Below are 14942 nucleotides of genomic sequence, written 5' to 3' on the forward strand. Positions count from 1 at the left end.
TCGCCTAGGAGGCCTCTCCCCCAACGCTCGCCGATGTATCCACAGTCAGCGTCATACATTGGCACGCCTATGGTACCCGACTTCACCCAAGAGAACCGGGCCCAGTATACAGAACTCCGCATGTGTCTGGAGACCATGTTGGTGGATGTATTGGATGAACGCCACAAATACGCCATCCTACTGAAGCACTTAAAGGTACCCCGCGCACATAATATAGCGCTCGCCTACGCGACTTCCACCACCCCATACACAGCAGCGCTGGTAGCATTGGACCAGAGGTATGGGCGCATATGGGATTACGTGATCCAGGAGATCCGACACATCGACCGCTTACCCCCAGCAATAGACAATCGAGCACTGGACGACCTGTCCATCAGAGTGCAGTCCCTGGTAGGGATGTTGGGAGCGCAGAGAGAGAAGGGGAGGCATGAACTTTACGCCAACTCAAATGTGGAAAGGATCTTGGAGAAGCTGCCGCCCGCTCGACAGGAGCGTTTTAGGCGGCAGAGAGACCACCGAGACCCGAATGGCCCCGAACCGAACCTCCTCGATCTAGCAGACTTCCTGGCGAGAGAAGTCAGCAGCCTACGGCTAGATACATTCGGACGGAGCACCCCTGGCTCCAGAGAAGGAACCAGACGACTAAATGATGGAAGAAGATCGGTGACTGTGATGCACCAATCGGAGTCAGTACCGAGCAGCAGGAGCCACAGTACCCCCTCCAGAACGGAGAAGTGGAAGATAGTGTGCCCCTACTGTGAGAAAGAACACTGGCTAGCGCAATGTGACTCCTTCCCCAAGCTGAACGCGGAGGAAGCAAGTCAATGGATAAAGTCCAACAAGCGCTGTTTTCGCTGTGCGCGCTCACACATGGCAGCCGAATGCCGCTTAAAGAAAAGGTGCACCAAGTGCGATGGAGCCCATCTGGACATACTTCACGACAGTAACAGACGGCGCCCTTCACCCGCACCATCCAGCAGCAAAGCGAGCGTCATGTACATCGATCCCGCCAGCAGCAGTGGAGCCCGAGTACTCCTAAAAGTAGTGCGTGTGACACTAAGCTACCAGAATAAAGTCCTGGACACTTACGCCGTCCTCGATGACGGGTCAGAGAAGACCCTTCTGCTCGCCTCCGCTGCGGCCCAGCTAGGGCTGCGGGGAAGCGAAACCCAAATGACAATTCGGACAATAAGACGAGATTTGAAGACGATAAAGGGCGAGAATGTCTCATTCTCTATCGCAGCAAGCGGCCAGCCTGAGCGACGGTACCAGATTACAGACGCTTTCACCAGCCAAGAAATAGGACTGTCGCGGTACACATACCCCGTCGCCAAGCTGATGGAGAAATATGTACATCTGCGCAAGTTACCGATCCCGCTCATAGACAATGCTATGCCGACCCTGTTGATAGGCTCCGACCATGCAGACCTCATTGTCCCGATAGACCGGGTTCATACCGGACCCCGAGGCTGTCCTGCAGCAGTCGAGACCCGTTTGGGATGGACTCTCCAAGGCCCGCTCGCCAAATCTCTCAACCGAAGTACAGCCACTAGATGTCTCCACTCCCGAGTCACAGAGGGAGAAACCGCACTCCTGCAACACGTAGAGCGGTTATGGACCTTGGAACAAATGCCCTTTAAGAACGGAAAGAAAGACATTCGCTCTAAAGATGACATTTACGCCATTCACCTCCTCGAGACAGGGACCAAGAGAGTCCCGGTCAACGGCGTGTTGAGATACGCCACGCCACTCCTGCGGCGAGAAGGAATGCCTACTTTCCACGCCAAGACAGACGCCACAGAACGGTACCTGCTGAACACGGAGCGGCGCTTAGCCAAGAACCCCGCCCAAGAGAGTGTATACCGCGCTGAGATTGAGAAGCTCATCACAGCGGGACACGTCACAAAGATGGACATTAAAGAGGCTGACCAGACCACTGAATCGTGGTACGTGCCTCACCACAAGGTCCATCACAACGGTAAAGACCGCATAGTATTTAACTGCAGCTACCAGATCGGATCCCAAAATCTGAATAAAGAGTTACTGCCCGGTCCCACACTCGGCCCCTCCCTACTCGGCGTTCTACTCCGCTTCCGCCAGGAAAAGGTGGCCATCAGCGGGGACATTAAAGGAATGTTCCTGCAGGTGAGATTAGTAGAGGAGGACAAGCCCCTGTTGCGGTTCCTATGGAGAGAGAAGCCAGGAGATGAGCACCCAGCCATCTACCAATGGGAAGTCCTCCCCTTCGGAACGACGTGCAGCCCCTGCTGTGCTACATTTGCACTACAGAAACATGTAGCAGAGGACCCAGCAGCGGACGAAGAGGTCCGACACAGCGTAAAGAACAGCTTCTACGTAGACAACTGTCTACAAAGCCTTTCAACCCAGGAAGAAGCCGAGGCTCTCCTGATTAAACTCCGCGCCTCATTGATCAAAGGCGGCTTTGATCTCAGGCAGTGGGCCAGCAGCGATCCGCAAGTACTGCGCAGCCTCTCCTCCGAGGACAAGGCAGCCAGCAGCGAGACCTGGATGGCTACAATCCCGGGAGAAGCCCAGGAGATGACCCTGGGATTGGTGTGGCGATTCAAAACAGATTCGCTTCACTACAGACACAAGCCCCTGACTACGGAGCAGGGAAGGCCGGCGGCGGCGCCGACCACCAGACGGAGTGTGTACACAACACTCGCCCGACAATATGACCCGCTAGGATGTATTCTACCGTACACCACCAGGGCAAAAATGATTGTACGAGCATTGTGGGACAAGGACCAGGGCTGGGACGACCCCATTCCCGCACACCTTGCATCCACCTGGAGAGAGTGGGAGATGGAGCTCCACTCACTCCCAGGCGTCAATATGCGCCGAAGCTACTTCCCACCCACGGTGAGGCCAGAGACATGTAAAATGGACTTACACGTCTTCAGTGACGCCTCAGAGGTCGCATACGGATCAGTAGCCTACTTGCGGGCCCAAGAAAAGGGGGGAGAGATCTACACAGCATTTGTCCTCGCCCGCTCGAGAATAGCCCCACGCAAGCAACAATCTATCCCACGCCTAGAGCTCTGCGCAGCCCTAGCCGGAGCGCACCTAGCCACGCTCATCCAACGTGAGCTCACCATACCGGTGTCTAGAACAATCCTGTGGTCAGATTCCACGACAGTACTCGCCTGGATCAAATCGGACTCATGCAAGTACAAAGTCTTCGTGGGAGTCAGAGTCACCGAGATTCAAGACTTGACCGAAGAGTTAACCGGAGAAACAGAGTGGCGCTACGTTGATACAAAACAGAACCCAGCTGACGTCATCACCCGGGGAATGCCCCTAGATGACCTCACCCGTCGCAATGTCTACAGTGACGGCCCAGCATTCCTAAAGCTCCCGGAAGGAGAGTGGCCCACGCCTATCCCGAGGGAAGCCAGTCAGGAGGAGGCTGAGAATAAGAAGCCTGTGTTCTGTGGATTGAGCACTGTTATCTCCGCAGACCCCCAACACACTCCTGATGGGGCGGCTAGATCCTGCATTACCCCAGACAATGTACCGGCCTGAAGAAGCGAACGGCCGACGAATGTGGAGGTACAGCCAAGTATTAGCCGACAAGTTTTGGAGCAGTTTCCTACTGCACTACCTACCGTCTCTACAGACCCGCCAGAAGTGGGTAAAGGAGAGAGACAATTTGACAGAAGGAACAGTCGTCATGATTATTGATCAATCACTGCCCAGAGCTATGTGGCCGGCCGGCCGCGTAAGCAAAGTGATCACTGGTGCCGACGGCAAGGTCCGAGCAGCTGAAGTGCTTGTCCAGGGTCGCACTTGCACCCGTCCCGTGGCGAGGCTCATGGAACTGCCCCGACTCCCAGACACAATCGATGATGACCATGACCCTATAACCCTATGACTTTGTGAAGTTGACTGACCCCTACAGCAAACCCTTATGTGTAAATAGACAACGCGATTAATCTGTCTCTGCTTAACTGATTAGGTCTGGGACTAATCAGGGGGTGGCTGTTGTGAAGGGCCAGATTAAACCGAATATATATATTTATTATATATATATATTTAATTGTATTTGTATATTCTCTAATATTCCCTGATGTCCCTTGTATATTCCTTGTACAATATGCATTGAATATCCATTCTAGCCTACTGAACATCCCATAATAGTCTCCATTCTACTATTGGTCGAGACCTTGGTGCCAGGCTGCCATACCCCCCAGACCCAGTTCAAACGTACCGCTCAACATGTACGAACAAGTCCTAGTTCCGCGTAGGAATCTGGCTACCGCACCACTAATGGGACTATTTGTTCATAGTGCGTATATATACTGCGCTACTAAAGTAGGACTTCCTTTTCAGTCCAGTGTCTTACCCTCCAATAGAGTGACAGACGTAAAGCCTCCCCGCGACGCCACGTGTGGGAGTAAGGCCAAGTTCGGCCTACCATCGGTATTGAGACATCGTGTATATTAATATTTGAATAGTCATATTTGGCACTATATCGTCGAGTTGGACGTAGTCTATTAAGCTAATAATAGTCTGTTAATATATAGTGCTTCGTGCGGTGAGAATACTACCGTAGTCAGTACCCCATCGTTTCGGGCAGAGAACTGGCTGTTTATCCAGGATGATCGACCCCATGTGAGATTGCACCCGAGGAGCCCCAGAGCCGACGAGCGAGTGGACCTGTATACCGGATTATTCTACCGACGACAGCCCGCCTTCCCAGGCACGGATTATGCTTTGTATACGTTGATTATTCCATGGATAAAGACCCCCGACACTGCCGTGTGTTGGAACCCCCCCCCTGGAGAGGACGCAAGGTGAGGAGACGCTCTGCAAGACGAGGTCGCTTCACGTCTCTCCTCCGTGGACCGGAGGACGCCGGCCCACAAAGAGTCCATCTGCTTTCATCTGCGGTCCAAGGATCGCCGGCGCATTGAACGGCACTACAGTGGGTTCACCTGGGATACCCTTGGCCGGATGAGGCAGCCGGACTCTACCCCCCCCCCCCCTTCCTACTCCTGTCGGCTTACAAGCGACCGGATTAACCCCCCTTAGTGTATCCAGTATATAATCATTAAAGTATCATTGCTGTTATTCCTTAACTATTCCAGGTCGTATATGTACCACCTGCGCCTTCAGAGATTGGACATTCTCTATTGATATACCAACGAATACTCTTGCCATAAAAGTGCATACTAATTCCCATTCATAAATGTGATTGATTTGATTAAGTGCTTGCTCTACACACCATCGCTGTGTAGAAATAAAGACCTATTTCTAATTCGTACATTTGTGTTGGATCCGTTTCATCTACGTGACAGTGTTCATCATAATATATTTATGCCGAGTACTGGGTGGCCGAATATTAAGTACAAAGGTAGTGGTAGTAAGTATCATATCTAGTAATACAGTCAGGGAATTGTACCCCTCAGTTACAGTCAATATAATTTACTATCTGACTAGCTGAGGAATATTCACATTATTCACACAGTATTCACAGTATTCACAAATACTGTAACCTCATTGGTTTTGTTTGGCTCTAGCTGAGGCCAGAAGACAGACATAGTGGTACAGTCTCACCTAGTGGTCTCTGTTTGACACGGTGTTGCTGTGTGCTTCTTGGACAGCAGTGAGGAGAACAGGCATCTGCTCAGCTGGACAGTAAATGGTGCATTTTATAGTGCTTTTATCCAAAGCGCTTTACAAAATTCCGTTCCTCACATTCACTCACACGGCAGAGAGGCAACCATGCAAGGTGTCAACCTGCTCATCAGGAGCAGTTAGGGGGGTCTTGCTCAAGGACACTTCGACACGCTTCCCGGGAGGAGCGGGAATCGAACCGGCAACCTTCCGATGACCAGACGATCGGTCTACCTCCTGAGACACTGTCGCCCCCCCCAAGTAATATAAGAACAAACTACTACAAACCACACATCAAGAAAAAAACATCTACAGTGAACTCTCAAAGGTAGGCGTTTAATTTCCATCAGTAGGCCAGTTACCCAAGTCCTACAGTAAATTAGTCGTATCCTATAGTGTGTATTTCTGCACCCCTCTAGTCTACAGATAAGGACATGTACGGGTCATTAGACATACATATATACATCCAAAGGAACACCTTTTGTTTTTGGTGACAAACTGGATACAAAGATAAAGTCCAGATTCTTGTCTGGTCTATATTCTCAGCACCATTTACATTTTTATTTGTCCTTTTCTTATATGGAGTTGTCTTCATTCTGTGTAAAGGTTCATCAAAGGAGAAACTTCACTTTGTTCCACATGTTTACCTTTTTAGTACTCTTGTTCCTTTATCTATTTTTAGTGCTGCGTATAGTTTTTTAATATGCTTTATAAATAAAGTTGGATTAGATTGTTCCAGTTATATATATATCTGGAACAAAGTGAAGTTTCTCCTTTGATTATATATATATATATTATATATATGACGTGACACACACATATTATACTGTATATATATACACACACACACAGCATCGGACATGGGATATATACTTATAGAGCATCACATCAAAGGAAAACAAGATAAGATTGAGTTGAAAACAGAATTTATTAAACAAAATTGAACAGAACACAAAAGAGGAGGGGCGGCTAGGTGCGCTCGCCACCAACGCAGATGAGTAAAACTGTGTCAAAATTATATAATAGCTTTGTTCAGGCCAGAACTGACTCCACAAGTTACATTAAGACAAATTGGGAAAATTAATCAAACATTGAAATAACTGAAGACGAATGGGAGAACATGTGCAGAACTCAACGTAGCTCGACTAATTAAAAAACATGGGAGAGAATTCTGCTGGAAAAACTTGACTAGATTCTTCATAACTCCCAAAAATCTAATCCCGACAAGTAGGCATAGAGCAATCATGTTGGAGACGGTGCGGCCAGAGGGAGGCAAACCACTCTCATATCTTTTGGAATTGTCCAGGTATTCAACGTTATTGGCAAGATGTTTCACTCCACCATGCAGGTTATATTGAATTTCAAAATACCGGAGACCTTCTCCTATTTGTACCTGGGTAACTTACCTGAGGAATTGGTAGGAGGAGACAGATATTACATAAAAAAAATTTAGCAGCAAGTAAGAAAGCGATCACGCGTCTCTGGTATCAACAAGAACCTCTGACAAAAGAAAAACGGTTAGCCATTATAGGGTGAAATATACACAATGGAAAGACTTACTTTTAGTCTCCGATTACAGGAAGAGAAAGGTTTGAAGTACTGGGAAAAATGGGACTTTTATATGTTAATTACGACAACCAGTGGATGACGTATAGTTGTAAAGAATATTCACCATACCTAGAGGGGAAAGTAAGAGAATTGAGAACTCGGCATGTGAAAAGTATATTTTTGTAAAGTGACACTAATAATGCAGCCCGGGATTGTGTTTTTGTTATGTCTTGTTGTTGTTTGTGATTGTTTGCTTATTGTGAAAAACAATAAAAAGAAAGTTATAAAAAAATTAAAATAAAACAGCTAATCTTCTGCTTCACCATCCGGCTGTCCAAACGGTAGAGTTCTCTGGCCGCGGTCCGGGTCGTTGAGCCGCAGGATACGGATCATGCTGTTCACGGGCAGGTTGCTGCGGAGAAGCAAAGGGTGACGATGACCGACTGAGTGAAGTCAAATGTATTTATAATTGTGCTCGTCACCAATGCAAGAGGCTGCGGTCTCGACTCCCGGAGAGTCAGCATTGCCTTGGCTCGGGCTGATCGCTATACTAACTCGTTTGGCTGAGTTAGGGGGAGAGGAGCAGTGGGTGGGTCCTGGGCGTTGTGGACAGCGACCCCTACAGTTCGGTCGGGGTGCCTGCTCAGCAAGGGTAGGATCTGGAGAGAGGTAGTGCGACCTTCCACACGTTACACTCTCCCGGTGAGAATCTGAGCTGCCAGGCTGGCTGCCGGCTGGCTGCACATGTATCGGAGGAAAGCATGTGACAGTCTCCGGCCTTCCGGACCAACAGTAGGGAGGAGTGCGCAACAACCAGGAAGGGGGTTGGGAATTGGCATAACGACTAACAGTGGGATGGGAGAAAAATCGGAAAAAGGAGGGGGAAAAAGATAATAGAAAAAAGAAAAAGAAAAAGTATTTATAAGGCAAATTTAGAGTCAGACAAGAAGATGGATACCAATTTCCTATCTGTACGTTCAGTAGAAAGCTATCCGGCTACAAGCTAGCCTAGCTTAGCACAAACTAATGGAAGCAGATATGTAGTGGCTATAGCCTAGCTTAGAACTCCAGAAGAGGTGTTATTGGCCAACGCCTAGGCTAGCGCAGTTACTGTACGTATCCGCTTCCATTGATTTGTGCTAAGCTAGGCTAGCTTGCAACCGGAGAGCTTTCTGCTGAATGTAGAGGAAGAGAGGAGAGGAAATTTAGTATCCATCTTATTGTCCGACTCTGGAGAAGACAGTAAAGTGCATTTCCCATAATGTTGGCGTGTTCCTTTAATACCTGATGACATCACAAGTTTTGGGATGTGGGAGAGGTGTGTTCATGTTCACTAACTGTCTCGGGAATAACATGAATGAATTCTGAAATTGGGTGGTGTTGCCCTTTAACTGCCACACCTACCAAAGGGTTATTAACCCTTTCACAGCGACCATACAGGAGGTTAATCCTTTCACTGCCACATGACAAAGGGTTAACCTTTTCACTACCACACTACAGACGGGTAACCGTCTGTAGTGTGGTAGTGAAAGGTTAACCTTCTGTAGTGTGGTTAGTGAAAGGGTTAATGCTCTGTGATACCATTAGTAATGTGATTTGATACTGTGATATATGGTTAAACTCTTCTGCCATTTGGCCACAGTAAAAATGCTGAAATAGCATCACTTAAAGCATAACGTTGCTATGTTTGGACCTCAGATCCTATTCGGTCCGTCTACCATGGAGCACCCGACCCATGGGGACCATCATCTCCCTGATCGGTCTACAATTTCCATGCAGACTCTGACTGGGCTACACTAGCAGACAATGATGGGTGATCGTAAATCCTTTACAAAAACAACATAAATGTGCTTTTCCACGATGGGAAGCTCAGAGTGTATATTCTTACCGCTCTCAGTTTGCTCTCCTGTGTAATGCATCGCAATCTGAATGTTGAAACGGTTCCATTTGAAACAGAACTATTTCGCCGACCGCACTACGCACTGTGACCTGAGGGGGGCGAGCCGTAAAGCATGTAGAATGTTTGGATGGCGATGCAGGAGAGCAAACTGAGACTGGTGAGAATACACCCCAAGCTTCCCGTCTCTGAAAAGCACATTTTATCGTTGTTTTTGTAAAGGATTTATGAATGTAGCCCAGTGAGAGCATGCAGGGAGCTAGCTCAACACTGGACAGATCAGTGAAATGATGGGTCTCTGTGTGTCAGGCACATGGTAGACAGACCGCAAATAGGGTCCTTTAACTCATTCAGCGCCAGCTATTACCCTCATCCCTGTAGTCAATGCGGCAGCTTTCCATTGCCTATTTTCACCGTGCGTCACGATGTTTGCAGAGCTATATCTATATTCTATATTCTAGCTATGGAGACAATACTATGGCTCATTTGACAGTGTGGTGGAATATATTATCATGTCATTATAGATCTGTGTTGAGATATCATTTTACAGCTTGACTGGTTCACTGTGACCAGCTATGTAATGTGTGTGTGTCTCTTTAAGAGACTCCAAGGTAATCTCCCCAGCCAGCCAAAGCAAGGTTATTATTACTTTCCGTAACTGGGAACCATTTTTATTTACTTTCATCATCATATCTGATGTAGAATGTTACGTCTTGCAAGTGTGTATTAAACTATGTTCTGCCCAAACCTCTTGGTCACTTTATGGCCAGACGCTTATGTGTGAACATGATGTATCTGTCTGTAAACTGTCCTTTCATTGTGGCCACGGTGAAATACACTTTTCTATTATTAATAATGACTCAGAATGATTTATAAAACGGCTCATCGTTTTGTCCTTTAATATTTCCCATTACAACAGTCACTATCTCTCGTCCAACATGTAAAAAAATAGTACATTTTTTTCATGTATACATTCGTGTGTTATCCCGTGGTGCATATTGTATAGTTTCAGAGTGATCCTGGCTAATTCCTGAACGCTGAGTTATGGAGCGCTATGTGAATTTAGCTAAATAAGTTGAGTTGGCACTCAACGGTTGGTGAGCAAACACATATATACGTTAATGGCACAGAAAGTGTTAAGAGCAATAAAATGGCATATTCAGTTATAGTAAAAAGCTACAAATTAATGGGGGACTTTATGTCATGCTTGATGCAATAAAAAATTGTCCGTCTATCCCACAATGCAAAGCGCATGGCATCCTCTTTGGCTCAAACATTAGAGCTGCTATGTCGTCATCTACAAAATGTTACAGGTAACGGCAGGTAGCAATAATCAAAGATGGTCTCGACATGTAGAGGGCACTTTACCTCATGCTCTGTGGGGTGAGGTACATGTTAGGGCTGCAACGTTTAGTCGACATAATCGACGACGTCGATCATAAAAAAAATCATCGACAGGGAATTTTTGCTCCGATGCGTCGTATAAAAAAATCAGAGACGCAAATGTTCATTTGTAACTGCAATGCACTACAGGAAGTGCTGGGGGCAGTATCGTTTCCATTGTCTGACTGCATTCTGTAGTCAGACAACGGCCCGGGTAAGAAGAAGAAAGAATGCACCCCGGAGCTTCGGAACATGGGTACGTTTTAGATAGTTAGCCATAGTATTGTATTTTTTTTACGTTAGCTTACATGTTGCAAAACAGAACGTCTCATGGATATGGATAATGCGTGCTAAGCGAACTCTATTGCTGGGGCTTATAGAGGCTGCGGTATGTTGTATGTTGTATGTAACGTTAAACAGCGTCAACCATTTCAGTTGCTGCACGCCATTTCAGTTATGCCGAGGCTGCGGTATGTTATATGTAACGTAACGTTAGCTAAACAACAGCGCCAAGCTTACAGCGTTGCTGCTTTTATATACACATATACTCAATGTGGCAGTGTGTGTCACAATCTTAAAACAAAAAAACACGACACTCTGTGCTAACGTGAGCTGTCTGTAGCCTAGCCAGCCAAGTTCCAACTAGATTTCCCATGGTTTAACGTTAATGGCATTATGCAGTACATCATCTAAAATAAAGTTTCACACATACACACACACACTCCTCTCACACACAGCAAACAAAAGACCTAGAAGTCTGTCTGATCTGTCATCCTCCTCTCCTCTCCCCCTACAGCTGTTCCAAGTCACCCTCCTGGACCAAGTTACAGCCCCATCAGCCGCGGTGCTGGGGGCAGATGCTGCTACTTATTTTCTTTCTTTGTTTACATTAAACACTTGCACTTTAATTTGTATTATTTTATTTATTTATTTTGTTATGATTGATTGTTGTATTGTATTTAATGTTATTCAAATACATTTTGATTTAAGCAAGTTGCTTAGGATCCAAATTCAAATGTTTCATGAGTCATTATTTTAATTTGCTATGGGATCATCATGTTATGTTAAGTTGACTGTTAAGGCAGAGGGACTGGACATCAGGGTGACAGTCACAGGTTGTGCAGACTTGAGCACGTGAGGTAAAACATGCACCGGAGCCGGAACAGGAGCCGCGCCCACAGGAAGCAGCGATGGAGGGTATGACAAAAATAATCGTTAGATTAGTCGACTAATAGCACTTTACCTCATGCTCTGTGTGGTGAGGAGGTACATGTAGAGCACTTTACCTCATGCTCTGTGTGGTGAGGAGGTACATGTAGAGCACTTTACCTCATGCTCTGTGTGGTGAGGAGGTACATGTAGAGCACTTTACCTCATGCTCTGTGTGGTGAGGAGGAGGTACATGTAGAGCACTTTACCTCATGCTCTGTGTGGTGAGGAGGAGGTACATGTAGAGCACTTTACCTCATGCTCTGTGTGGTGAGGAGGTACATGTAGAGCACTTTACCTCATGCTCTGTGTGGTGAGGAGGTACATGTAGAGCACTTTACCTCATGCTCTGTGTGGTGAGGAGGAGGTACATGTAGAGCACTTTACCTCATGCTCTGTGTGGTGAGGAGGAGGTACATGTAGAGCACTTTACCTCATGCTCTGTGTGGTGAGGAGGTACATGTAGAGCACTTTACCTCATGCTCTGTGTGGTGAGGAGGTACATGTAGAGCACTTTACCTCATGCTCTGTGTGGTGAGGAGGAGGTACATGTAGAGCACTTTACCTCATGCTCTGTGTGGTGAGGAGGTACATGTAGAGCACTTTACCTCATGCTCTGTGTGGTGAGGAGGTACATGTAGAGCACTTTACCTCATGCTCTGTGTGGTGAGGAGGTACATGTAGAGCACTTTACCTCATGCTCTGTGTGGTGAGGAGGAGGTACATGTAGAGCACTTTACCTCATGCTCTGTGTGGTGAGGAGGAGGTACATGTAGAGCACTTTACCTCATGCTCTGTGTGGTGAGGAGGAGGTACATGTAGAGCACTTTACCTCATGCTCTGTGTGGTGAGGAGGAGGTACATGTAGAGCACTTTACCTCATGCTCTGTGTGGTGAGGAGGAGGTACATGTAGAGCACTTTACCTCATGCTCTGTGTGGTGAGGAGGTACATGTAGAGCACTTTACCTCATGCTCTGTGTGGTGAGGAGGTACATGTAGAGCACTTTACCTCATGCTCTGTGTGGTGAGGAGGTACATGTAGAGCACTTTACCTCATGCTCTGTGTGGTGAGGAGGTACATGTAGAGCACTTTACCTCATGCTCTGTGTGGTGAGGAGGTACATGTAGAGCACTTTACCTCATGCTCTGTGTGGTGAGGAGGAGGTACATGTAGAGCACTTTACCTCATGCTCTGTGTGGTGAGGAGGAGGTACATGTAGAGCACTTTACCTCATGCTCTGTGTGGTGAGGAGGTACATGTAGAGCACTTTACCTCATGCTCTGTGTGGTGAGGAGGTACATGTAGAGCACTTTACCTCATGCTCTGTGTGGTGAGGAGGAGGTACATGTAGAGCACTTTACCTCATGCTCTGTGTGGTGAGGAGGTACATGTAGAGCACTTTACCTCATGCTCTGTGTGGTGAGGAGGTACATGTAGAGCACTTTACCTCATGCTCTGTGTGGTGAGGAGGTACATGTAGAGCACTTTACCTCATGCTCTGTGTGGTGAGGAGGAGGTACATGTAGAGCACTTTACCTCATGCTCTGTGTGGTGAGGAGGAGGTACATGTAGAGCACTTTACCTCATGCTCTGTGTGGTGAGGAGGTACATGTAGAGCACTTTACCTCATGCTCTGTGTGGTGAGGAGGTACATGTAGAGCACTTTACCTCATGCTCTGTGTGGTGAGGAGGAGGTACATGTAGAGCACTTTACCTCATGCTCTGTGTGGTGAGGAGGTACATGTAGAGCACTTTACCTCATGCTCTGTGTGGTGAGGAGGTACATGTAGAGCACTTTACCTCATGCTCTGTGTGGTGAGGAGGAGGTACATGTAGAGCACTTTACCTCATGCTCTGTGTGGTGAGGAGGAGGTACATGTAGAGCACTTTACCTCATGCTCTGTGTGGTGAGGAGGAGGTACATGTAGAGCACTTTACCTCATGCTCTGTGTGGTGAGGAGGTACATGTAGAGCACTTTACCTCATGCTCTGTGTGGTGAGGAGGTACATGTAGAGCACTTTACCTCATGCTCTGTGTGGTGAGGAGGTACATGTAGAGCACTTTACCTCATGCTCTGTGTGGTGAGGAGGAGGTACATGTAGAGCACTTTACCTCATGCTCTGTGTGGTGAGGAGGTACATGTAGAGCACTTTACCTCATGCTCTGTGTGGTGAGGAGGTACATGTAGAGCACTTTACCTCATGCTCTGTGTGGTGAGGAGGTACATGTAGAGCACTTTACCTCATGCTCTGTGTGGTGAGGAGGTACATGTAGAGCACTTTACCTCATGCTCTGTGTGGTGAGGAGGAGGTACATGTAGAGCACTTTACCTCATGCTCTGTGTGGTGAGGAGGAGGTACATGTAGAGCACTTTACCTCACGCTCTGTGTGGTGAGGAGGAGGTACATGTAGAGCACTTTACCTCATGCTCTGTGTGGTGAGGAGGTACATGTAGAGCACTTTACCTCATGCTCTGTGTGGTGAGGAGGAGGTACATGTAGAGCACTTTACCTCATGCTCTGTGTGGTGAGGAGGAGGTACATGTAGAGCACTTTACCTCATGCTCTGTGTGGTGAGGAGGTACATGTAGAGCACTTTACCTCATGCTCTGTGTGGTGAGGAGGTACATGTAGAGCACTTTACCTCATGCTCTGTGTGGTGAGGAGGTACATGTAGAGCACTTTACCTCATGCTCTGTGTGGTGAGGAGGAGGTACATGTAGAGCACTTTACCTCATGCTCTGTGTGGTGAGGAGGAGGTACATGTAGAGCACTTTACCTCATGCTCTGTGTGGTGAGGAGGTACATGTAGAGCACTTTACCTCATGCTCTGTGTGGTGAGGAGGAGGTACATGTAGAGCACTTTACCTCATGCTCTGTGTGGTGAGGAGGAGGTACATGTAGAGCACTTTACCTCATGCTCTGTGTGGTGAGGAGGTACATGTAGAGCACTTTACCTCATGCTCTGTGTGGTGAGGAGGAGGTACATGTAGAGCACTTTACCTCATGCTCTGTGTGGTGAGGAGGAGGTACATGTAGAGCACTTTACCTCATGCTCTGTGTGGTGAGGAGGTACATGTAGAGCACTTTACCTCATGCTCTGTGTGGTGAGGAGGTACATGTAGAGCACTTTACCTCATGCTCTGTGTGGTGAGGAGGAGGTACATGTAGAGCACTTTACCTCATGCTCTGTGTGGTGAGGAGGAGGTACATGTAGAGCACTTTACCTCATGCTCTGTGTGGTGAGGAGGAGGTACATGTAG

General features: G+C 47.5%; 1 protein-coding gene across 1 annotated transcript in view; it reads right to left on the reverse strand.

Moving 5' to 3' along the window:
* Positions 1-7494: 7494 nt before the first annotated feature.
* LOC311246262 (structural maintenance of chromosomes protein 6-like) overlaps positions 7495-14942 on the reverse strand; it is a gene marked incomplete at both ends in the record, with an annotated part of 159261 nt that continues 151813 nt past the window's right edge. The window contains 1 exon segment of the mRNA XM_084338477.1: positions 7495-7600. Coding sequence (XP_084194603.1) covers positions 7495-7600 — 106 coding nt within the window.

Source organism: Notolepis coatsorum (genome assembly GCF_963971535.1).
Source record: "Notolepis coatsorum genome assembly, contig: SUPER_1_unloc_1, whole genome shotgun sequence".
In the NCBI taxonomy this organism is placed as follows: domain Eukaryota; kingdom Metazoa; phylum Chordata; class Actinopteri; order Aulopiformes; family Paralepididae; genus Notolepis; species Notolepis coatsorum.